The sequence below is a fragment of the Pyrenophora tritici-repentis genome, chromosome 8, assembly GCF_003171515.1.
Source record: "Pyrenophora tritici-repentis strain M4 chromosome 8, whole genome shotgun sequence".
Lineage (NCBI taxonomy): Eukaryota > Fungi > Ascomycota > Dothideomycetes > Pleosporales > Pleosporaceae > Pyrenophora > Pyrenophora tritici-repentis.
The window spans coordinates 1494350-1518516 of NC_089397.1; the positions used below are offsets into that span (position 1 = coordinate 1494350).

At 51.2% G+C, this 24167-nt stretch overlaps 12 protein-coding genes across 12 annotated transcripts; 4 read left to right on the forward strand and 8 right to left on the reverse strand.

Annotated features, from left to right (window-relative positions):
• Positions 1 to 1001: 1001 nt before the first annotated feature.
• On the forward strand, positions 1002 to 1160 carry PtrM4_140250 (uncharacterized protein; the record flags this gene model as incomplete). The annotated part of the gene is made up of 1 exon (XM_001937954.2): positions 1002 to 1160. The coding sequence occupies one exon, from the start codon at positions 1002 to 1004 to the stop codon at positions 1158 to 1160; it is 159 nt and encodes a 52-aa protein (XP_001937989.2).
• Positions 1161 to 1503: 343 nt separating this feature from the next.
• Positions 1504 to 2300, reverse strand: PtrM4_140260 (uncharacterized protein; the record flags this gene model as incomplete). Its single annotated transcript, XM_001937953.2, has 2 exons — positions 1504 to 2105; positions 2159 to 2300. 2 exons carry the CDS (start codon positions 2298 to 2300, stop codon positions 1504 to 1506), a joined length of 744 nt encoding a protein of 247 aa, XP_001937988.2.
• A 489-nt stretch (positions 2301 to 2789) lies between these two features.
• On the forward strand, positions 2790 to 5795 carry PtrM4_140270 (AlaS, Alanyl-tRNA synthetase; the record flags this gene model as incomplete). Its single annotated transcript, XM_001937952.2, has 3 exons — positions 2790 to 2880; positions 2929 to 5558; positions 5616 to 5795. 3 exons carry the CDS (start codon positions 2790 to 2792, stop codon positions 5793 to 5795), a joined length of 2901 nt encoding a protein of 966 aa, XP_001937987.1.
• Positions 5796 to 7019: 1224 nt separating this feature from the next.
• Positions 7020 to 8270, reverse strand: PtrM4_140280 (uncharacterized protein; the record flags this gene model as incomplete). The annotated part of the gene is made up of 2 exons (XM_001937951.2): positions 7020 to 7931; positions 7986 to 8270. 2 exons carry the CDS (start codon positions 8268 to 8270, stop codon positions 7020 to 7022), a joined length of 1197 nt encoding a protein of 398 aa, XP_001937986.2.
• A 313-nt stretch (positions 8271 to 8583) lies between these two features.
• PtrM4_140290 (SdhA, Succinate dehydrogenase-fumarate reductase, flavoprotein subunit) lies at positions 8584 to 10649 on the reverse strand (the record flags this gene model as incomplete). The annotated part of the gene is made up of 4 exons (XM_001937950.2): positions 8584 to 10153; positions 10203 to 10440; positions 10491 to 10559; positions 10616 to 10649. 4 exons carry the CDS (start codon positions 10647 to 10649, stop codon positions 8584 to 8586), a joined length of 1911 nt encoding a protein of 636 aa, XP_001937985.1.
• Positions 10650 to 11750: 1101 nt separating this feature from the next.
• PtrM4_140300 (ctr copper transporter family protein) lies at positions 11751 to 12739 on the reverse strand (the record flags this gene model as incomplete). The annotated part of the gene is made up of 4 exons (XM_001937949.2): positions 11751 to 11865; positions 11917 to 12010; positions 12290 to 12473; positions 12656 to 12739. 4 exons carry the CDS (start codon positions 12737 to 12739, stop codon positions 11751 to 11753), a joined length of 477 nt encoding a protein of 158 aa, XP_001937984.1.
• A 314-nt stretch (positions 12740 to 13053) lies between these two features.
• Positions 13054 to 13687, forward strand: PtrM4_140310 (3-hydroxyanthranilate 3,4-dioxygenase; the record flags this gene model as incomplete). The annotated part of the gene is made up of 2 exons (XM_001937948.2): positions 13054 to 13100; positions 13183 to 13687. 2 exons carry the CDS (start codon positions 13054 to 13056, stop codon positions 13685 to 13687), a joined length of 552 nt encoding a protein of 183 aa, XP_001937983.1.
• Positions 13688 to 13874: 187 nt separating this feature from the next.
• PtrM4_140320 (uncharacterized protein) lies at positions 13875 to 16012 on the reverse strand (the record flags this gene model as incomplete). Its single annotated transcript, XM_001937947.1, has 4 exons — positions 13875 to 13980; positions 14029 to 15303; positions 15349 to 15806; positions 15857 to 16012. 4 exons carry the CDS (start codon positions 16010 to 16012, stop codon positions 13875 to 13877), a joined length of 1995 nt encoding a protein of 664 aa, XP_001937982.1.
• A 653-nt stretch (positions 16013 to 16665) lies between these two features.
• PtrM4_140330 (DUF4187 multi-domain protein) lies at positions 16666 to 17647 on the reverse strand (the record flags this gene model as incomplete). The annotated part of the gene is made up of 2 exons (XM_001937946.1): positions 16666 to 17487; positions 17537 to 17647. The coding sequence occupies 2 exons, from the start codon at positions 17645 to 17647 to the stop codon at positions 16666 to 16668; spliced, it is 933 nt and encodes a 310-aa protein (XP_001937981.1).
• A 1515-nt stretch (positions 17648 to 19162) lies between these two features.
• On the forward strand, positions 19163 to 20331 carry PtrM4_140340 (solute binding protein; the record flags this gene model as incomplete). The annotated part of the gene is made up of 3 exons (XM_066109464.1): positions 19163 to 19313; positions 19366 to 19827; positions 19880 to 20331. The coding sequence occupies 3 exons, from the start codon at positions 19163 to 19165 to the stop codon at positions 20329 to 20331; spliced, it is 1065 nt and encodes a 354-aa protein (XP_065960386.1).
• Positions 20332 to 22150: 1819 nt separating this feature from the next.
• Positions 22151 to 22609, reverse strand: PtrM4_140350 (uncharacterized protein; the record flags this gene model as incomplete). Its single annotated transcript, XM_001937943.1, has 1 exon — positions 22151 to 22609. The coding sequence occupies one exon, from the start codon at positions 22607 to 22609 to the stop codon at positions 22151 to 22153; it is 459 nt and encodes a 152-aa protein (XP_001937978.1).
• A 559-nt stretch (positions 22610 to 23168) lies between these two features.
• On the reverse strand, positions 23169 to 24009 carry PtrM4_140360 (OPA3 multi-domain protein; the record flags this gene model as incomplete). Its single annotated transcript, XM_001937942.1, has 2 exons — positions 23169 to 23897; positions 23950 to 24009. The coding sequence occupies 2 exons, from the start codon at positions 24007 to 24009 to the stop codon at positions 23169 to 23171; spliced, it is 789 nt and encodes a 262-aa protein (XP_001937977.1).
• Between the last annotated feature and the right edge of the window lie 158 nt (positions 24010 to 24167).

The following is a 24167-nucleotide window of genomic DNA, read 5'->3' on the forward strand; positions in this document are numbered from 1 at the left end:
GACACAGCTTGCATCCGGCAAATCGGACGACCGAAATCCTCAGCTTTTCGATACGTAGGGTGGCGCAGCAAAGTTGGTGTTGCTGCCTCTGTTTCTCCCCTCAAACCACAAACCGGCTGCAAGGACACAGCAGCAAACTAACACATATTATCTATACGTGAGGTGCGACATACCCGGAATCTTTTTTGTCGCTCTCCCTCGACTCGATCGACACTACATTCCCGTCTGTCCCTTTTGAGATTTATAATACTTTCCTTGTTCGCATTCGTTCGGTCCTGTTAGTTTGCTTTGCATATAGTGGTTGTTTTTTGGTTTGGAATCACTCTCTCATACACGCACACACTCATCTTGTACACACACACCACACACCACACGTCACATACACATACACATTCAGCAATCATGGTTCTGTCGAAGCGATACTACTGCATCACGTACGACAACGGCGAGAGGGAATGCTTCAACGATGACAGCTTTTGGTACTCCGACGTACGTATATACATACCAGCATGACGATGACGAGTAAAACTAACAACACTCTCTACACAGACGGGCATCATAGTCAAATGGATCATCCTCGCCTCCTTCTTCTTCATCTTCTTCGGTTGGTTCGTTATCGGTCACATCCACGCAAAGCAACGATTAAAGAAGGGTCTCCCTCTTCTTTCCTACCACCGCGTAAGCCCCCCCTTTCCCCTCCAACCAACCCTTCCACGAAACATGTCATCTAACATTCCCACCCTCATAGTTCCTAATCCCTTACAACCAACGCCGCGGCCCCCCTCGCCCCCCAAAACCACTTCACCTTCTACCAAACCCAACAACCCTACGGTACCGCGCCGCCGCCAAACGCCCCTTACGCCCAACGCACCGACGGCGCATGGGCTGAACCCCCGCCTCTATACCAAAACACAGATGCCCCGCCTCAATACTTTGCGCCAGCTGGTGCCTCGAAGACAAATCCTAGTCAAGCGACCGCCTCTGGATCCGCCGCTCCTGCGATGGAGATGCCGATGTATGGAGCGTCGCAGCCTGGACCGCAGCAGGCGGGTGTCGTGGGCGGCAGCGATGTCGAACAAGGCCGAGTTCCGACGCAGGAGTTGCCACCGAGACCGGCGAAGGCGAAGTTGATGGGTGTGTTGGAGAGGTTTAGGAAGTAAACGGTGGGTTGACGTTATATTTTTTTTTCTTTGGGGTTCTGTTACCGGCGGAGGGAGGATGTTATGTATGAGAAAAGGGGAGGAAACGGCATCGTGACTGGATCAGGCGTTTCCTTCAACATCTGTTCAGTCATACATATCATTTGTACAATAAGTATATTTTCTCATCTAGCAGCAACAACAACAGAAAACACCGGCCACATATATATAGTAATTTTAACGAGAAGAAACGATTCTTATTTGTCATTCATCATCATTTCTGATTCTGTTTGGTGCATGAGAAATATTGTAATTGGATTAATCTAGAGAAACATGTTTCGGGTCATTTCATTTCAGGTTCATTTCAATCGATGTCCATGGCGTCGCCGTCTTCTTCCATGGGCGTCGTCGGGGGTATATCACTCATCATAGGTTCAGCACCACTACTTGCGCCTCCAGTATTCCTGCTGTTGGATTCGCCAAAGTCGAGCTTGATAGGCTCCGAGATGGGGTTCGCTTGCTTATCCCTGATGCGCTGTCTTGCTTCCACGATGGCCTTGCGCACGTTATCCTGGGCCTCTGGCACCGTCAGGCTGGTGGGTACATTGTACAGCACCACCTGGTTGTGCTCGTTGGGCTTGGGGTCGGGGCCGAGGAGGACATGTCGGGGTATCTTGGATAGATGTTTCTCAATATCGGAGAGGAATATGGGATTCTCCTCGTCGGATTCAATGTCGGAGAGCTCGGCGCTTAGGTCGGAGATGTAGACACGGTGAGGTGTGTCTTCGACTTCCATGCCGTCATCCTGGGGGCGCGAGTGGTGGGGTCGTCGGTCGCGCTTGCTGTGTCGTGATGCGACGAAGGCGAGGGGGTCGGGTCCCGAGGTTGGACTGGCGGGTGGTCGGGGTAGTGTCGCATCTGTAGAGCCTGGAACGGGTATGTAGAGGCGTGTGCCGTTGTTGTCTACTGCAGTCGGGTTAGCATGCCGTTGGTATGCGGGTAGAGGGTGAAAGACATACCCAAGTTTAGCAGGTCGAATCGCTTGCTCAACCTCTGCTCGTGCTCCAGCGAGCTGTCTGCAGGCCTCTTCTTGCCATGAGGCGCGTTCTGCTGGCCATATCGCGGGCTGGCGTGGCTACTGTGAGCTACGACTTGCGCCATGCCATTGCAGACGGGACTACTTGCTAACGTAAGGCAGTAATGTTTTAGAGCCGTGAATAAGCGCTTTGTGATTTCTTAGTTGCGAGTCTCCTGATGTGGGTGTGTGGTAGCATGGTGCTTTGTGTTATAGCAGACCTGGCCCGTCTGGGCGCACTTACGTGAAGCTTCCAGAAGGATAGCGCTACTCGTCATGGCGGGCCCCGAAGCCATGGCCGCATGCGCAGTTGCCCCGCAGTTTACCCTCAGCCCTGCTGCAGCTTGGCCATGCCCCAAACAGTTTTGTGAATGCTTCGCCGGACCATAGCTCGGACTGCCCCTCTGAGTCACCGCCGTAGTAGAAGGTTTAGGGGTGGATTGACTCTGACCAAACAATCGTCTTGTTCACATCTTCCACCACCCCGTCTCTCTGTTGCTGCACCGCATACGAGACTCTTCACCCGCACATCTTTTCTTTCCATACCCCACCACGGCAACGCGCAGGCCGCGAACATGTCGCTCGTTGAAGAGAAGCACGAATGGAGCGCCGCTCGCGTGCGCCAGACGTTTCTCGATTACTTCAAGGAGCGCGGCCACACTTTTGGTATGTCTCTATCGTGTAGATGGTGAGCATATCAATTGACAAGTATAGTGCCCTCGTCGTCTGTTGTCCCCCTTTCCGACCCGACTCTCCTCTTCACCAATGCGGGCATGAACCAGTACAAGTCCATCTTCCAAGGCACCGTCGACCCCTCATCCGACTTCGCACAGCTCAAGCGCGCCGCCAACTCGCAAAAGTGCATTCGCGCGGGCGGAAAGCACAATGACCTCGACGATGTCGGCAAGGACAGCTACCACCACACCTTCTTCGAGATGTTGGGCAATTGGAGTTTTGGCGACTACTTCAAGAAGGAGGCCATAGGCTTCACCTGGGAATTGCTCACAGGCGTCTATGGCATCGATCCCCAGAGACTATATGTTACGTACTTTGAGGGTGCAGACGGTCTAGAGCCTGATCTGGAGGCAAAGGAGCTGTGGAAGAGTGTCGGTGTCCCCGAGGACCACATTCTACCAGGAGATATGAAGGACAACTTCTGGGAGATGGGTGACCAGGGCCCATGCGGTCCTTGCTCAGAGGTTCACTACGACTTGAGGGAGCCAGAGGGTGGCAAGTACAGAAATGCTGCTTCGCTCGTCAACATGGACGACCCCGAGGTCATTGAGATCTGGAACAACGTCTTCATGCAGTACAACCGCGAACCCGACCGATCACTACGACCGCTGCCGAACAAACACATCGACACTGGTATGGGATACGAGCGCTTGGTCTCAGTCCTCCAACACAAAAAGTCAAATTACGACACCGACGTTTTCACACCACTATTCAAGAAGATACAGGAGATTACAGGTGCTCGGGAATACAGGGGCAAGTTTGGTGCTGAAGACCCAGATGGCATTGATACCGCATACCGAGTCGTCGCCGACCACGTCCGCATGATGAGCTTCGCCATTGCCGACGGTGGTGTGCCGAACAACGTCGGTCGCGGATACGTCGTACGCCGAGTCCTACGGAGAGGTGCTCGATACGCACGCAAATACTTTGAGACGGACATTGGCGACTTCTTCTCCAAGATTGTTCCCACACTGGTCGAGCAGATGGGCGACATGTTCCCAGAAATCAAGAAGAAGCAACAAGACATTGTCGAGATTCTGGATGAGGAGGAAAAGGCCTTTGCAAAGTCGCTAGACCGCGGTGAAGTCATCTTCGAAAAGTATGCGCAGAAAGCAAAGGTCAAGGGCTCAGATGCTCTACCCGGAGACGATGTCTGGCGGTTGTACGACACCTACGGTTTCCCTGTCGATCTGACCAAACTCATGGCCGAGGAGCGAGGACTCAAGATTGACGACAAGGAGGTTGAGGAGGCGCAAGAGAAGGCTCGTGAGGCAAGTAAGGGTGACAAAAAGGCTGCTGGTGCACTCGTCAAGTTCGATGTACACGACTTAGGTGCGCTCGAGAACATGCCCGATGTCCCCAAGACCGACGACTCTGCCAAGTACGGCCGCGAGAACATAACCAGTGTCATCAAAGCGATATACCACAACAAGAAGTTCCTCAAGAGCACAAAAGAAGTTCCAGAGGGCGAGCAGTTTGGTGTCTTGCTTGACCGGACAAACTTCTATGCTGAGCAGGGCGGTCAAGAGTACGATATGGGAAAGTTGGTAGTGGATGGCGAGGCCTGTATCGACATCACCAACGTTCAAGTTTATGCTGGTTACGTACTTCACACTGGCTACCTCCAGGACGGAGAGTTGAGCGTAGGCAGCGAGGTCATTGCCGAGTTTGACGAGTCGCGGAGACATCCCATCCGCAATAACCATACTGGTACACACGTTCTCAACTACGCACTTCGAGAAGTCCTTGGAAACGAGGTCGACCAGAAGGGCTCGCTTGTCGCACCAGAGAAGCTGCGCTTCGATTTTTCCCACAAGGCTGGTCTATCAGAAGCGGAACTGGACAAGGTGGAGAGCATTTCGTCAAAGTACATCAAGGAAGACGCAAAAGTGTACGCAAAGGATGTGCCACTTGCCTCTGCGAAAGAGATCCGAGGTGTACGTGCCGTCTTTGGTGAGACATACCCCGACCCAGTACGCGTCGTCTCTGTCGGTGTACCCGTTGAAGAGCTCCTCGCCGACGTCAAGAACGAAAAGTGGGAGAAACTATCAATCGAGTTCTGCGGCGGCACCCACGTCCTCAAAACCGGTGAGATTAAAGAACTCGTCATCCTCGAAGAATCCGGCATTGCAAAGGGCATCCGTCGAATCGTCGCCGTAACAGGTCAAGAAGCCTACAGAGTCCAACGCCTTGCCACGCAGTTCCAGGAACGCGTAGAAGCCATGGGCAAAATGCCTTTCGGTCCCCAAAAAGAAGCGGAAGCAAAGAAAATTGGCGTCGACCTCAACAACCTCACAATCTCTGCCCTCGCAAAAGCTAAACTCCGCGACCAATTCGCTAAGATCCAGAAGAGCATGCTCGATGAGCAAAAGGCTGCTGCCAAGGCAGACAACAAGCGTGTCATGGACGAAGTGAACAAGTTCTTTGAAGACGAGACCAAGAAATTCATGGTCAAGAAATTGGACTGGTCCAGTAACGTCAACAAGGCTATCAGTGAGGCTATAAAGACTATCTCGGGCCCCAAGAGTGCGCTCAAGGATCGCTCGTTGTATCTTTTCTCTGCTAGTCCAGAGGAGGGCAAGGTGGTGCATGGGTGCTATGTTAGTGAGGTAAGTTTGCAGATCAAGTGCATGGATTGAGGATTCAAATGCTAATACATTTCACAGCCGTTCAAGAATGCGGGCGCTGATGGACCCAAGTGGGCTTCTGCTGTTACGCCTATTATCGGTGGTAAGGCCGGAGGCAAGCCCGGTGCGCCGACTGCCATTGGTCAGGGTACCAATGCAGACAAGGTGGATGAGGGTGTTGAGGAGGCGAGGAAGTGGATTGAGGGGCTGAAGATTTAGATGATGGGGTTTGCCGCTGGGAGGGAGTGTGTGTGATGTGGTAGATTAGATGAACGAAATACGATTCATGAATGTTCAACGTCGTTGCTAACGAGGTATTCGTTTATTATGATGATATGGATGTGATAGAGTCATCAACGACTCTATTATTCTGTTGTCTAAACCCAAGAGGCACAATTTTGTGTTTCCCCCTTCAAAAATGTATGCCTATTAAACCAAACCAATACAATGGTAACTGAAACGACGCAAGAAAAAAACATGCAGGATATCACCCCAAACCCCAGTCTAACCACCTGGTCCCACAGAAACACACAAAAGAACAAGCAGGCTCTATACCAAACTCCACAAATCTGCCCTCCACTCCACTCCAACATCACCCCCTCCAAACCAACCAAACATACCACACCAACCCACACCCCACCACCTTCCCCAAGCCCATCCGAAACTCATACCACCACAACCTCAACCCCTTTCTCATTTTCCTCTTCTTGCCTCCTGCTCCAGGTTGTCCATAAAACTTGACCCTTGCCCTCGATTTCTCCTTGTCATCTCCGGTGTAGCTATCGTCGTTTGCGGGGTTGTAGCCTGCGTGTTGGACGAGGGGGAACGAGTATGTTTGTTGATGTTGCTGCTGTGGAGTGGTAGAGGAATAAGTGGGAGCGCGTGTTCTAGCCTGTGGTGTACGAGTGGAGAGTAAGATACCGGTGCGTTCGGACGAGGTAGACGAGTTTGAAGATTGGGGTTCGTGGGTGTAGTTGTGTTTATCTGAATCCGTCGAATAAGAGGCGGAAGAAAAGGTGTTTGTCGTGGGTAGGAGGGGGCTTGTAGAATTCGGAGCATCAGGATCTCGACCCCAGAGACCAAAAGTTACTAAAACAGCGCGTCCGAGTAGTAAAAGAAGCGTAATACCGAAGAGTAACCCATACTTTACAAAAGTACCGATTTGATCGGGGAGGAGACATTGTTTCATCTGCACTGTTTTACTAGCATCGCCGTTCTTAGGGTTGCCGTGGATATCAACGGGGTTCCACAGACTGAGCATGACGATGCCTGGTAGACGGACGCCCATGGCCCAGCTTATGCTTTTGACGGTGACCTCGCGGATGCCGCCGCCGCCGCTGGGGTAGGCTTTGTGCACGACTTCGCAGTAGTCGTGGTCGTCGCCCGAAAAGGCATATCGTATATCGCCGACCTTCTCCGCTATGTCGGCGGTGATTTCGCGGTTCAGCACGTTTTGGTATTGGTAGCCGCCGCGTACGGAGATGGCGTTGCGGTCGTCGTGTTCGAGGGGGGGGTTGGCCGGCGGGCGGAGGCGTCGGGGGCCAGTGTTCGCGGAGGGGCCCGCAGGGTGTACCGGGGGCGCGGTATAGGGGGACGTGGGAGAGGAGGATGGTTGGAAACTCGGTTACGTCGTCGTTTGCGTGTGGGAGTTCGGCTTTGGCTAGGTCTTCGCGCTTGATCTCTTGGTGAAGCATGCCGGGGGTAGGGTTTGAGACCTTGCTGTGCGCGTAGCTCGCGCTGAATGAGACGCTTCTTTTGTCGTTTTGCGTTTTCGAGAAAATCCTTGGTAGGCTTCCAGATATTCTCGACTTCATGTGGATTTTCCTGGCCGAATGCGCTCAACGAGACACTGTCTATAGAGACGAATGTATGATTCGCAATGACATCGATCCTGTTTCCGTCGCCGAAATAGGCATTGAACCTGTTCCTGACACCGACCTGAACACCTCTCGCAAAGCCCAAGTCGTGATTTCCAGGCAAACTGCTTATAATCTTCCTCCCTCGCTGTCCAGATCTGGGATTCATTCCCGCATCACCCCAGTGCTTGAAGAAGATATCGCCAAATCGCCTATACTCGTTCATCCAAAAGTCGTCGCCATACTTGCGGTACTGCTTCTCTGGCGACGTAGTTGTGCGCGTCGACCACTCACGACCGCCATCAAACAGGTCGCCGAGGAAGAATATGGTATCCGGATATAGGATAGTCTGGAAGCGCGAGTAGGTGCGACGCAGGTAGAGATCGGTGTATTTGTACGTCAGAGGATTAAGAGGCCATGGGCGGCCGGGATACGTATGCGGGTCTATGAGTTGCGGATCGGCGACGAAGATGAGCCTGTGAGGGTTTGCGCCCGCTTCCTAGACGTTTGTCAGTCTTGAATACCGATATTTCCTATATCGCCATGTTCTTACCCAATTCTCCCACTTGTCCCAGTTGCAACTCCCAATAGCGCTGTTGAAGACGCCTCTTTCGCCCCAGTACAGAACCACCCACCAAAGCATCACCAGCGCGTTTACAAGCGTGAATAGCCGTTTGATGCCCCAATTGCCGCTCCGCAGCGCATTGGTCCTAGCCTGCACTGCAGGCCGTATGCGGTAGAGAAAGAAAGCTCTCGCCAGTCTCCATGCTTGGTGTGTCAAGCTCTCTGGCTCAGAGTATGCGCCAACGGGAATGCCGTACTCGTCGTACGTGGTCATTGTATGCTGAAGGAGTGGAGGATTTGCTGGCGCAGCATGTTTGGGGTGGGAATTTGGCAAAGGGAGGGTTACGCGTGCTTGTGCATAGTGGTTACCAAAGCTAGGGGGATCAGAAGCATGGTCGACGTCTGGGGAAAATGCGGCCAGGGTCCGAGGCGGCTGATCTGCGGCGGCGAGGGGCACGACGCGGGCGATTCACATGAAACATGATGTTGATCACTGTAAAGCACGAAACGCAGGCAAGTAGCATTCTATACATGCAAGTGATATCATTTTAAACATGCTAAAAGTACAAACAACTGTCACTGCCCGTCTAGTATTCGAGCGTCACCTCCTGGCCCTTGACTCTGCCAATAACAATCTCGGGCGCATACTTGGGAATGACCTCATCGTCGTGCAACATTTCAAATTCCTCTGACGCGTCCTTGCCCATGTGGCTGAACAGCGCCTGAGGACCGCCTGGGTGCTCGTCTGTCCAGTTGGTCACGTCCATGACGATGCCCTTTACTGCAATCCACAAGTCATCCTTCTTGTTGTGCTTCGCAACCTCCTCGAGCGAGAACTCCTTGTCTGGAATGCTGAACTTCTTGGGTGCGTTTGGCTTGGTGACCTTGCCGGGGTCGTTTGAGTCGGCATTGGAGGACATGACAGGGGCCGAAGATATCTGCTTTTGTTGCTCGACGGGGTCTGACGAGCTTCCGGCCTGAGCGTTTCCACTGGCACTGTTGCCCCATTCTACCGAGACTTTGCCCGGTTGCGATGGGTCGATGTGGAGTGAAATTTGGCCGAGACGAGATACGGCAGCGCCACCAGCGTTGTTGAGCGCTTGCTGGAAGAGATACTTGGATGCAGACTCTCCTGCGACACGGCCGTACACAACACAGCCAAGAAGTGATGAACCACCAAGGCGGTTGGCACCGTGGACACCACCCGCAAGCTCACCACAGACGTATAGACCATCAAATGGCTTGCCCTCCGAGTTCAAGCATTGGGCTTGGTCGTTGATCTCAATACCACCCATTGTGAAGTGGAGCACGGGCTCCATGTGTGCAACGTGGAAAGTGTCGTTGATGTCAAAGGGCAGGTTGTGGAAGTACTTCTTGTTCCACTCGTCCTTCTTCTCGCCCTTTGCGATGGAGTTGTAGCTCTGGAACTCGTGCTGGAGCTCCTTGTCGCTGACACCAATCTCCTTGGCAAGCTCCTTGCCAGTCATCTTCTTCATCAGGCCACGGCCAGAGTAATGCCTGGTGTGGAAGTCGAGAACGTTTGATGCTTTCGAGTTGAGGACGAGGCGGATGGGCCAGTTGCCCTTCTCCTTCTCAGCCCACATCATGCCGGAGACGTAATCGCGGTGACCGAGATCGTCGCAGAAACGCTTGCCCTTGTTGTTGAGGAGAATACCGCCCTCACCACGGAGAGCTTCAGCAGCCAGGAACTTTGTCTTTGCGGTAGGGTCCTTGGGATCTACCAGACCGGTCGGGTGAACCTGGACCTTGTCCATATCAATGCCGTTGGCGCCAATCTTCATCAGCATCTTGTGTCCGTCGCCGGTAGCGTGAGCACCGTTGGTGGTGGAGAGGTCGAAGGTGTCTGGCCTCCACTTCTTCAGAAGAGAATCCTCTGTGAAGTCGGCGGCGTAACCACCAGTAGCCAGAATGACGGGTCCGTTGAGAGTCGTCTCCTCGCCATTGAATGTGTATGTAACACCAGTGGCCCGGTTGCCTTCGGTGTTGACCTTGGAGACCTTGGCCTTCTTGACGAGCTGGACGCGCTCCGGTTCTTGTTCGGCCAACTCTTCGAATCGTTGCATCAGAGCGTAGGTGATGGCCATACCGGGGAACTTGGCGTCGTGGCCACGGTGGGTTCGGGGCTGTGAGTGACCACTGTACAAGTCAGTATATGTAGCGACTACGCTTCTAGTGCAAAACATACCCTAACCGCGAAACGAGAGTCAAGTCGAGGTTGAAGACGTCCATCAGCCACTCGACGGCCGCGGCAGACTTGTAGGTGAGCACCTTGATCAAGTCTGGCCGCGCCTTGTCTCTCGCCGACTTGAGCGTGTCATCGTAAAACTGCTTGACGCTGTCGCCAATCTTCTCGTCAACTTGTGTCCGTGTAAGAGCACCGTTGATTCCAGATGTGGCCTTGGTGGAATTGCCTCCCATGAAGTCTACCGAGAGTCAGTTTGCGCTCGCTCGGCGCAGACGGTGCGCCACTTACTGTTCTTGTCAAGGAGGACTACATTTCCACCAGCAAGATAGATGGTGTGAGCAGCACTCAGGCCGGACACTGTCGCCGTTGTTAGTTCTCCGCGTGATGAAGCATGATTAGACGGTGACGCTTACAGCCAGCACCAACAACAATGACTCTCTCGGGCATGGTGATGGATGTTATATGGAGAGTGAATGGAAAGATGGACAGAGTCTATCTAAGAGAGAGTAAATGCGGGCGAAAAGTCTGGGGTTCGGCTGCTTTGTATGAAGGGCAGCGGAAGACAACCTCCAACTATGCCTAGGTAGGTAGCGATCGCAAGTTATGCCTCGGGACTTTGGAGCCAGGTGGGGACTTGCGCTAACCCGCCATGCAACCTGTCGGCGGACCCAATGATGTGGCGGGTGTTTGCAGGCCAAAGTAGTAAGCGGCGGCGACATGTATAATGCGACGCTCCGTTGATTTACCATCCACCAAGAGAGCCGTCGCATGTGAAGATGGCTCGTCTCAGCCATGGCCCAGCTGATGCAAATGCCCAAAGCCTGGTTGGCTACTTTTGCTTTTGAGCCCGGTGGCTGACCTCTTCGGACGGAACGCCGAGCATCTGGGGCCGGGAAGCTGGGGCAAGTCACGCGTGGGAAACGCCGGTGACATGTGAAGGCTGGGGAACATGTGATGGCAGAACATGGGGTGAGCCTCCACTACATGCATCGTCTACGCAATACATTTCTGAATGTGCTTCTGTTGCTTTGGCTTCGACTTTGTTCATGGCAACATGTCCCGCAATGGTATCAAAGCCCGATCGGTGTTTGCTATCACGTGCTCACAGCCAGCGGCCAACATTGCCGTCTTCGGATTTGGGGTTTGATGGAGACACGAGTCGAGGCAGCAATGCAAACATTTTCATCCTAACATGATGATATATTTCTAGTTTATTCCCGTTCCGTGAATGCACCAACGCCCTCCTCGGACGCGCATTGGGTCCACCACATCCATCAGATACGAGTCCCCGGATATTACAGGAAAAGGTTAAAATGGTTCCACCAGGTGTACAGTGATCTGTACGCACGTCCAGCTCTTGCCCCTGCATTTCGGCTTCCTTTACCCCGAAACTGCAAGTTTCCGACAACCCACCGGGGTATCATGAAATACTTGACAGTGTGGATAGACACCTGATAGGCGTGGTCTGGCGACTATAGTGGCCTTGATACACTAGTATGTTAAGTATTTTATGACACCTAGGCGGTTCATGTATTATCCAAGTCACCATCAATGACAAGCGACCGACTTGGTCGGGGAAGATTGGCTGAACATCAAGTAGCCGACAAAAGCCCCGACCGTAACAGCGAGCATGACCCAGCCGTTGTACGTCATGAAGAGAAGCCTACACACATAAGTTTCCGAGCTCAATGAATGCCATCCTCGAGAAACTTACATGATGAAGAATGAGTAAAAGACCTGTACAGCATACAAGATAGCCTTGATGATCTTGGTCTGCTGCTCATTGCGCCCAGCTTTTGCGTTTCTCCCTGGGGCAAGTAATGAGCTCGATTCATCTGCTTCATCTTCACACGCAACTACTCAGTGAAAGTCCTCAAGGTGGTGGAGCGAAGAAAAGAGACCTCCCTAGTCTCCGACTTCCACACTTGTATCGCATTCGACGGCGTAGCTTCATACATGCACTCAACATGTCGCGGGATAGCAACAAATCACATGGCAGTCACTGGCTACATCTTGAACAAGTCGAGATGCAAGCATAGTGCGCACCGCTTCCCGTGCTACCCGACGTATATGAGATGTAAACTCACCTCTTGGTCCCTCCGTCGTCTCCTTTACATATGATTCGTATCTTCTCGACATCTCTCTAACAGCCTCGTATCCCGCCGTCATCAGGACAATCGCAAGGAGCCAAAAGATAAGCGAGCCGGTGCCCGAGACATGCCATGAGGGGAAGACGATGCAGAGGTCGGTCGTGTCCCAAGTAAACAGCATCTGTTCATGTTTGTTAGCATGTTTCTCCTCGCGCGCCTCTGTGGGGAGCACCTGGGTGTCATAAAATACTTAACATACTAGTGTATAAAGACCACTGGAGTCGCCAGACACACCTACTAGGTAGAGGCTGTCAAGTATTTCATGATACCCGGGTGGGGGTTTGAGAGAAGGATGGTACCTACGTTCATGTTGCACTTTGGCCCGTCGCCGCCCATGCCGGGCATGTCGTGGCCCATATGACCGTGATCCATGTGTGAGTGATCCATGTTGTTGCTGAAAGAATCGCGACTAGAAGAATGCTGTGTATGAGGCGAAAGTATGAGAAGAGAGAGGGAAAGAGACAAGCAAGCTGTCACCGGGCACGACTTGTGTCAGCTTACCTACCTAGGTAGCTATGGCGCGTCGCACCAGTGATCGGCGCACGAGCCCGCGCATGCGGGGCGAGACGCTCCCCACTAAATATGCCTGGACCCTCTATGACATCGAGACTGGACGTCTCCGCGCGATTAACAAGCTGTCTTAAGCCTCTGACATCTGCAAACCCGACTTTATTGTGTCTTCCTCTATACGAAATCAAATCATGGCTTCCACCAGACCGCTAGGCCAGCCTTTGAACATTCCAAAATGGTACTTATACTCAGGTTCATGTTTCGTACTAAGCACCAGCCAAACCAAACCTCAAGAACATGAACTAACAAGCGCGTCGTAGGGTGGCGGAAAACTCGCACATGCTGAAACCTCCCATCAATAACTACTGTGTCTACAACGAAGACGTAACCGTCATGATCGTCGGCGGCCCCAATGAACGAACAGACTACCACATCAACGAAACCGCGGAATGGTTCTACCAACACAAAGGCTCCATGCTGTTGAAAGTAGTTGATGCTTCGCTTCCCGCTGGCCAGCAGTTCAAAGATATACATATTCATGAGGGCGACATGTTCCTACTGCCACCAAACACGCCGCATAATCCGGTGAGGTTCAAGGATACTGTTGGTATTGTGTTGGAGCAGAAGCGACCAGAGGGTAGTTTGGATCGCTTGAGGTGGTATTGCCAAAACTGTGCGGAGCAGGTACATGAGTCGTCATTTCATTGTACGGATCTAGGGACACAAATTAAGGATGCTGTCAATGGGTTCAAGGAGGATAAGGAGAAGAGGACATGTAAGAATTGCGGTACGCTATGTGATACGGCGCCTCAGCCAAAAGCTTAAAGAGGAGAATGGACGATTTAAGGTGGAGGTTGTACAATATGAGGATAGGTTTGAACGAAGCGGAGGTTGTACAATATGAGGATAGGTTTGAACGAAGCGGAGGTTGTACAATATGAGGATAGGTTTGGACGAAGCGGAGGTTATACAATATGAACATAGGTTTGAAAGAAGATTCCCTAAACCGTGATTACAGTCCTTTCCACATGATTTTGGAGATGTGGTCCGTCTTCTTTCGACTTGGCTTGACGAGACCCAGGTATCTGAGCTCGGCTAACGCTCTTTGAAACAGCGCCCTGAAGTTGTTAGTTGCAAAACATGACACAGTGTGAGCAGTGACTTACATAGTGTTGGGTTCATTCTCCTCCGTGCCATCTCCAGCAATCGCATTAAATGCAGCCCACAAATCAGTCACATTGATCAGTGTTCCAGATTCCAAGTACATCTGATACACAATCGCCGTCGCAGGTTGGGTAGCAGAGAGAGCAGCCGGGTTGCCGTCTACTCCGCTGCAACACTCACAGCCTAGGTAGTCATGAGGGGTGGTAAGCGCACGCTCAACCGCCAGACGAGGCTTGGGCTGGAAGACCTCAGTATGTGGCGACTTTAGGTCGTACATCAAGATTTCTGAGAGGAACAGAGTCTTGGGTTCGATGAATGAGGAAGTAAAGTATGCTTCGAGCTTGTCGTGAAAGTCTGTAACCAGGTCCGAGTACGCCTTGTCTTGTTCCGATAGTGCAGCTTTGTGTTTGCTCAGAAGTACTTTCTGTGCGACAACGGTGGTTCGCATGCTATCGTTACGGACATCGTGCTGCGTGCGAAGAGGCGCATCGGCGTTTTGTAACAGGCTGTCCAGCTTCCTTTGGGAATTGCTGATGCCCATTGAAAAGTAGTCGCCCTCCAATTCTTTCAATGCGGCGAACAAGTGTACCAGTTTGTCTGATGGAACCTTCTTAATGGACAGCATCATTTCGCGAACGAGAGGTGATCCAGCCAGCTCACCAGCAGCTGCACGAATCCAGATTGCGGAAAGTCGAACGCTAGGCGACATCTGGAGTGATTCTCGTATACATGCTAGGGCTTTGGAGGCGTGGCTTAACGTAGCGAGGGTTTGTTGGCCAGCTTGTATATGCTGGGTGATCTGGCTGAAGAGATACTTGTTGTCCTTGAGTGCTTTTCGTACATCCTGTGCATGACCATCCTCTAACATGTCTTCTACCCACCTTCGAAATGATGGGACATTGCGCACAGCTTCAAAAGCATCTGCGGATACATCCTCGAACGAGAGGCCCTGTTTGAGGAAGATACTCGGTAAGCTAGCGTAGAAATGTGACATATATGCGTACTTCAAGCCATCACAGAAATCCTGTGTATTTTGCACGTGGTCTTTTTGTCGATCGAGCATACGGCGGCAGAGGTTGGGTCCGATCTGGAGGCAGACATCTGTACTAGCGATAGTTGCGGCAAACAATCTCTCAACGATCTCATCGGATTGGGTGACATCAAATTTCTGTCCTTCAAGATATCGTAACGAGTTTCCTGAGAGCCGCTCCTCAAAGTTATCTGCCGATGTCGCAATACCAAAGAGAAGCATAAAAGGAAGACGGTCGAGCCATGAACTGCAAAGTCAGTATATGGTATACGTAAGAATGTTGCAGACGCACTGTAAAAGATCGACTAGGTCGGCTAATAAGCCGACATCGAATCCCTCGCTGTCTTGTAATGCAACAACAATGCTGGATGCTTGGTTTTTCTTCTGCCATGCTTGCACATGACCAAGGTCGTAGTTCAACAGCTTTGGTCCATGTTTCGAAGTTGCAGAAGGCTTATCTAGATCATCTTCATCGTCATCTTCTACGCGCGAGGTAACCTTTTTGATAAGATTCTTCAGCAGTGTTTTCAGATTTGGACATTCGCCAGACGTTAGCACAATGTACGTGCTGTTCTCTTCTCTGACTCTTCGGCCAAGACGCTCAAAGAATGGCCCGTGAGATGCGATACTAGGACCCGCAACAATGAGTGCTGCCGGTATAGCAAACTTGGTTTCATTTGGAGATGAGCTGGAAGAAATGAAGTCGGCAATATTTTCCTGAGTAGCGCTATCTGCTCCTTCGAGGGTGTCCTGGTTACATTAAACAGTGTTTGGAATAAAGTGAGATGGGTCTGGCTTACTTGGATGCGCTCATCTTGCTGTCGCCATAGATCTCGGTACGCGTTTAGCCGTTCCGGGAGTTGCGCCTGCGGATCGAATTTGGTCGTTCGTTGGCGCTTTGTCGCTCGCTCTTCCGTTGCCGGTGGTTCGTATATGTAACATCTCTCGTGTTCCATCGTTATAATTATGGATGATTGCAATGTATTTCGGGATGCTTAGCAGTGTTGTTGTTGATGATTCAGGGCTAGGGGTTGAGTTGGCGAGGCGCGACAGTTCCGAAGCGCGTGAGCACGGGACTTGGTGTAAGGTCAAAGCGTCTTGAGGTTGCGATCAGTCAGAACATCAATTAGTATATGTGTACACAGTCTGTCATGTGTAGTTTCAATTGTGATGATAGTTGAATTATCATTGTAATCTATCTGAACTCTATCCTGAGAGGTGTTTTCACACTGTCGTCCATGGTTGACACTGACAACCATCTTGATGACTAGTTCAATAGCTCTGCAGTTGGGTATATAGTATGATCACTTTTACTAGCGAATAAGTAGCTTTTGTTAGCAAAGGAATCCGCATGCGATCTGTGCCGATCGTATGTATTACTTTTACAGATGCATCGGCGCACATAGTAGTCACTTTTGGCCTACACTTCAGATCCGGAACCACTTCAAGTGTCGTTCGAGAGGCGTTGCACTAGGCCGAACACTCACTGATTAGATGGCTTGTCGCACGATGTGGCTGTCCTGATCCATGGGCTGGAAAGAGGGAGGAATCATATTCATACCTTGTAATGTTATGCAATCTAGGGAGGCCCGGGAAGCACTAACTTCACTCAATCGTGGTCTTCTTCAGTTACTCCTGGGCAGCCTTCCATGTCGGCATCTGGATACTCATACCCGCAGTAAAGACAGTACCGGTACTTGTCACGAAGGAATAGCAAAAGCTTCTGGAGGCGCTCCGTCACGGGCAAGGCCTCAAACTCAGCCAACTCTGGGTCCTCGTCTACAAGGTCATTTTCGAGTGTGGTGTAGAAAGGTGCTAGGTCACGGCCTTGAGCCACCTTGGAATCGTCTTCTTCGTCTTCGTCTTCCGGAGCTAATGTGGGTAGTCGTGAGGCAATACTATCGTTCAGCTCTCGTCGCTGCTGCGTGTCGCGCTTCCTGTCAGCCCTCCGTCGTGCTTGGGTACGCCAAAGCACGTTAATGTCCTCCAATGGCTTCTCGGTCGGGTTTCGTGTGCCTTCCTTCTCAGCCTCCTTGTCAGACAACCTCTCTGCAGTCCTCTGTGCGCTTTCCAGGTCTCGTTCAGCCTTTTTTTCCTTCTGTTCTTGGCGCAACACCTCGAGGTAGTCACCCTCTTCCTCCTTTGCGCGCTTTGCCAATCGGTCGGCCTCTTCGAACTGCTCCCTGAACTTGCGCTTCTTCTCGGATTCCAGGCCAATTCCACCTCTGTCATCCTTGGGATTGACTCGTATAGGCTCCTTACGGGCATCTTCAGATTTGCCCAGTGCATCACCCTGCTTGAATCCAAACTTGGCCATCATCTTGAATCCCTTGTTGGTCTCGGGCAGGGCAGTGGCAAGAGCAGCTTCACGTGCAGCCTCGGCTTCTTCTGCACGTTCGGCTTTGGTCTTTTGATGTGCGCGAGCTTCACCCTGTCGTCGTGTCAGCTCAATACAGTTTTACGGGCTTGGAGACACGCACTTCTTTGCGCTTACGCGCGGCGCGCTGGAGAGATGTCTCAAACTTTGGTCCTTTGGGTGCATCCTCAAACACCATATTCATGTAGTCGTCTTCTTCATCGGATTGCGCCATGGTATGTGTGTGAGTTGCGCTATGTTTGAGATGTCGTAGCGTCGCTATGTCCAAATTCACAAAATCGCATCTGCGACGATCCGCCCTGGCGTGACTTGGCGTATGTCAGGGCAGGCGATCCTCCGCACTCCCTAGGGCTTCTTTCGACCACATATTCTTAGCCTATGAAAGCCACTTTCACTATTGGATTTATATCTCACTTACTGTGCTTCCATGGCCCTTTGTTAGAGGGGAGTCTCATGTGCCAATCTATCGCGCCTTCTGAACGAATCAATGCGGAACCACATAACGCCGCCATAACCCAGGCACAATGAGACGGAAACGAAGCTCGCGGCTCATTACCCACCATGCATACACGGCGCGCATTCCGCAGTCGCAACTCCTTCAAGGACCGTTGAGAAACGAAGGATCTCCGCTTAAACGAATCAGCAATACCGACCCGCTTCACATGCACTTCTTTTTAGTGGCATATACCGAGCGGGACGGGTCATGTATACGACACTGACATCGAAACACCACCTTCTGTGGGCTCTTGTCCTTCATCTCACATGTGAAAGCGCGGCGCGGAGGTTGATCCCTCTCTCTTTACTCGACACAAAGTTCCGTTGATAATAGCAACCTGCTTAGTTTGGCATGTTCCCTCGTTATTAGCATGTCAGCACGAGCCGCTGACTCCCGATTCAGATGAGCAACCGGCTAGCTGCCGCTTGCATTGGCTGCCGCTGAAGGATCCGTCTCTACTACTAAGCTGCATCAGGTCCAGTGCCCAATCCAAGTCATGGGGTAAACAACGTTTCCTTGTCCCCGGGCCATCCGGTGCCTCTCCTGGCTCGCTCATTTCGTCGCGTGCCAGTGTCGTGCGGCTTCCGCCACTCGACGACGTCGGGAAAGCCGACCTGAAAATGTCTACACCAATTAGCTTCTACACACGCGACCACTCGCGGCTTTTTAACGCCACATAGACGTTGTATCTACTAGCTGCAACTCAAAGACAAAACCGATGCAGCTTGTGCCAATCGACCCAAAGGGCTCAACATGCCTGTCATGCTTGTCATGCCTCGGCTCCATATTCTCTTCAGATAGGTTGCAAGCATGACGGAGCATCGCCACATTGGGCTACCCTCTCAGGGCATATGTCCATCCTCATGAAAATTGTTAAGCGTGCTCCGATCGTACCCTTTTCGACTTCCGCCCCGTCCTTGGTCGATTCCCGCTGCCGGTGCATTGCCAATAACAAGTTGGCTGGGGAGGGGTCTTGGTTGTTCATGTGCATGTCCAAGATTCTTTCCACCACCCTTTCTCCAGATTTCGACGCGCAAGATCTGCTTTCCCCGCATTTGTCCGCCCTTTCTGGCGATTGGGGTCGTCTTTGTTGTCGTATAATTACTCGTTAATTCGCATTTGCTTCTTTGCTGGAGGTCCACTTTTGTATTTCATTTCGCGAACCGCGACCCCCAAGGTTGGCTAAGATACCATTGTACCTCGAAACAGATTTGCGCACAACACAACTTCATCATGAGCGACAAAGCTGCACCCCATACGGCAGAGGATGTCTATACCACTCCCCAAAAGAGAGGTGGTGTCGTCAACAAGCTGTATCCCCCTGGACCACAGCCCGGCGCAAAGGGTCGCATGAAGAACCATTGCAGGAAGTTCTGGTGGTGTGGTACGTGTCTTTCATGTAAACGCTCACATGCCATGGTTCTAACAAATCATAGACTGCTTGGTGCTCGCAATCATCATCTTGATTATCATATTGCCGATTATCTATGTTGCCATACCAAAAAAGGCACAGAGCGAAATCAATGCTTCGACGTTGGAAGTCACCTCTCAGGAGGTTACCAGTCCAACTTCAGACAGTATCCATCTTAAGATCGATACTGTCATCAGGAGCGATAGTAGCTATCACCCCGAGATTGACGCTTTCCGCGCTGGTCTATCACTTGAAGGACAGGAACCTTTCCTGTACCTGAACGTCCCAAAGGCCAAGTCTGAGAAAGAGACACGTATCACCATTGATCAAGACGTCAAATTGGCGTCCCTGGCTGCTTTCTCCAACTACACCAAGACGGTCCTCGGCAGTGAAAGCTTCGACCTCCGCCTCGATGGCAAGACAAACATCCACCTTTCTGGACTTCCAACCATGGATGTCAACTACAACAAAATCATCACCATGAAGGGTACAAATTGCCAGAACTACGCGCATCAAACCAAATACTAACATATCCCTAGGCCTCAACAGACTAGCTGGTCTCAACATCACCGACGTCCGTATCCTCTCTGGCGCCAACGAGATTCTCCCCGACGGCTCCAACCTCGTCGGTAACGTCAGCATCCCCAACCCCTCAGTCATGACCCTCGATCTCGGCAACGTCACCATGAACCTAGGCGTCGACGGCAAATCCATCGGCTACACCCTCATCCAGAACCTCCTCCTCAAGCCCGGCGACAACAAATTCCCCATTCAGAGCCACGTCGACCAGCTCACCATCCTCGGCCTCATCACCAGCAAGTACAAGAACGCCATCCTTCCCCTCGAAATCGTCGGCAACTCCAGTGTAAAGAACGGTCAGCATTTGACTTACTACGAGGACGCTATCAAGAGCAACACGGTCAAGTTGAACTTGGATGTTGGCCCTGCGTTGGCTGGTATTGGTATCAACACCACGAGCTTTGGGTCTTGAGCTGGTGAACGCGAATTGTTGTATGCGTTTTATAGTGCGCGTTTGGAACAGCGCGTTGTTTTTACGTTCAGATGTGGCGGAAATCCGTTTGTACGATACCCCGTCTTTTGTGAAAAAGTAAGTATTTTATTCATCCAGTTGCTGTTTAATCTGTAATATGCTGTGATGAGTTGCGATTCCGTCTTGAATTGGTCGTGAAAGCAGTGGGAATGGGTTAGGAGTGGTGTTGGGCTGGGGAATAGAGTGCAGCTAGTGCCTTGGGACTGGAGGGGGTTTTTTTGGCCTTCAAGACGTTATGCATATGTTTGCCCTCTCTAGAATAAAAACACTACTTCCATCATCATCGGTACTTCTCTGTAATTATCTCTCTATCAACCGACCATCCATCACTGCCTCCGTACATACAAAACCAAATCGATTCTGCCGCTCCCCTGATAGTTCCCTCTCAAAACAATCACGTCTCCAACCACTCTTACCTCGATATCTCCCTATCCTCTTTCTCCAACTCCATATACAGCCACCACAACCAGACATTGGGGGAAAGCTCATGCAAGACGTACTGGAGTGTAAACAGTCAGTGCTCAAGGACAGTTGCTGGTATATAATGCCGCCTATCCACCGTCTTCCTCCATTCCTCCTTATTTCAACTCATCCACTTCTCTTTGCCTTTCGGTATAGCATCATGCCTTCGTCGACATTCCTTCCACACTCCGATCCAACAACAGCTACGAAGCTACAGTTCCTCTCTCCACGCACCATCGAAACCATCCCGCGCACCCTCGTCTACTCTTTCTCGTTTCTATCCTCTGTTCGCACGACGGCGTTCGGGATCTGTTTGGGCTGGTGGAAATATACTGGATTACATCAAAGGCGGGTTTGGGATGAAGACCACTACTGCTATCATTATGAAGCTGCAGCTACGGCTGCGGCTAGTGATTATTCTTATCAGTCTGACCTCTCCTACTAAGCTTTAGCTAACAACCCGCTATTCTCTTTATAGGTTATAATTCTAACTTAATTATATAAACTAAACGCTTGCCGTAGTAGAAGTATACTAGAATACATTAAAGGCGGGTTTAGGATAAAGACTACTACTATTGTTATTATAAAGCTACAGCTACGGCTATAGCTAGTAATTATTCTTATTAGTCTAACCTCTCCCGCTAATCTGTAGCTAACAAACCACTTTTCTCTTTATAGGTTGCAATTCTGACTCGATTGCACAAACCCAACGCTTTCCACTGAGTAACTCACCCTGTCGCCCGTCGCCCGCCGGTCCCTGCCTTGTCACCAGAAAACATCGCCATGACCATCTCTCTCTCGTTTCTCTCCGCTGAACACGGCACAAGCCTCTCCGACCTCAGAACAAATTGACGACGTCGTCAGACATCAGTGCTTGTCATCACCGATCAGAACAAATTCACCCACAACACATGACCTCAGAGCATTCTCGATACCACAAGGGTATCCTTCTTCGTCATTACCGGTCAAGGTTGTCATTGGCGCAAGAGAAGGCCCCTCGAAGATACTCTTCACTCTCAGCCGTATTTCTCTCTGTATATAGGGATTCACCACTGCTATCCTGGGCCTGTAGAGGTCGAAGGGGAAAGAGGATGCGCGTCTTTTATATGATCCAGTAGCGCGTTTCTTTGGTAGCGAGGACGACTTATGTTGAGGTGATAAATAAAATAAATGTGGAGCATTACCGTACACCTTCTCTCAGAATGACCGTGATTACACTTGTAACCATAGAAACCTCCACCAACCCCACTGTCGGCGATATATTGACGAACACTGTACATGTTTCGATTCCCCTGCCTCAGCCATCAATCTCCCATTCCTCGGCAAAGAAATCTGTAATGTTTGCCGCAGTTTGCTGATCCACAGCACCTTCCAGCTTCTTCATGCTGCTCACATCCCCGGACGCAGCGCAGAGTGCTAGTACAGCGAGTTCTCTCAAACTACCCACGACGTCACTTAGAGCAATGACTTGTGCTTCATCCAGGGGAGGCTCGGTAGTGCAGTAGGGAAGAAGGTCGCGGACTGCGTTGGTTGTGATAGTGCGGGTCTGCTGACGAGGTGGCGGCGGTACCGAAGGTACATGACGAGATTGAAAAGGGGTCTGTCCATGGTACTGTTGAGGGTAGAACGAGGTAGCAGGACGAGCGTAGTTGCTTCTGACGACCGCTGGCCTTGCATGGGGATGGTAATCGTTTCCACCATCTAGTTGGGCAGGAGCCAGCGTGCTGGCAGGCTGAGTGGTTTTCGCAGTTGCCATATTCGAAGTACTTAGGTCTGTTCCCACTTCAGACGTTAGGGGTGACTTCTGTGGTACGCCCATTGAGACAACGGATCATGGGGCTTACGGAATTGTGAACTTGTTTCGTTGAGACAGGCAAGTCCAGTGAACTGTAATGGATCAAGGCGTCAACCCAGCAGGTTCCGAAAATGTTCCTCGACTTACGACGAAAAGTGTAAGAGACGGGTGGTGTGGGATAGTTGGAAGGAGCTAAAAATCTGGAATTCAATCTCATCAGGTGTCATGCATGGCTCGCCCCGGGAAGGTGCGTAGGCACGACAACGGAAAGAACACTAGCACCACTGTTGCAAAAGTCAGAGACAAACGGTGTTTGCAAGATTAGTGTATGGGAGAACGATCAGATCTTTTATTGCCTGATTTAATCTTATTTTGAATTGAGAGCATCTACGATCTGTGGAGGGTATCATGAGAGGAGAGAAAAGCAAGACGCTTGCTGCGGACGCAGGCCCAAGCTAAATATGTACTCTTGCACCTGTAAAAGTTATATATCGTATAGACAAGAGCATGCATGTGTGGATCATCTTGTTTCTTGTGTATGTGCTCCTGCTTCTTTCGGTTGCGGGGTTCCGCCAACTGATTGTCCCTCGCTAGAAGGCTGAGTATGTGTTTCTGGCCCGGCAGTAGGCGTAGCATTCGTAGACATGGGCTTCTCCTCAGACTTGGCGGCTTCATTCTTCTTCTCTCCCGTCTTTGCACTGCCACCCCAGAAGCCTAGTAATTTCGACGATATGGGCTCTGGGTGTTTTGCCTTGAATTCTTCCAACTCAGCCTTGACAGCTTTGAGCTCCGCCTGTACCTCTTCCAGATCTTCCCTTATGTCATCTCGGGCATTGCGCGCCTTCCTCCTCTGTCGCCATTGCTCAACGAGAATCACAGCGATGCCCACGGAAAAGATGAAGGTTTCTGCGACAAAGTTTGCGCCCATCTCAATGGCTTTTTGCTCCGAGAGGGGCCGTATGCGCGGTTTGGCCCTTTCCTCTGCCTTTTTCTTAATCGCTTCTCGCTCCTTCTCGGTGAGAGCTTCCTCTGCCTTTGTCTCGGCCTCTGTCAAGACTGTAGGTGCAGCCGCCTGCTTACGTGCAGCCTCTGCTAATGCAACTTCCTTCTTGATTTGGCGGTCTATGACGGCGGGGTCTTGTAGGAGGCCAAGGCGCATGCGCATGTCGACGCGATGTAGCCCTTGGGCAAATTTGATGCATACTCGGCGAAATCGCTCGTGTTCGTGGGCATTGCGTTTGATGGCATTCTGGACAAGGTGTTCAGTATGATTGCAGAAGAGCAGAAGCAAATGGACCTACTGCTACCGGCTTCGCAAGCGTCCTAACGAACAGTGACGTAACCTTTAGAGTGAGGGACATGTTTTATTACAATAAAGCTTCGGATGATTGTGGAGACTTTTGCAAGCAATCGAGCGGCGAATACGGGACCATTACAGCTTTCAGAGGGATACGAGAATGCAGGCAGCCATGTGGAATATTTTCTATAATCGATGTTGGGGCCTACGAATTATGGTCGA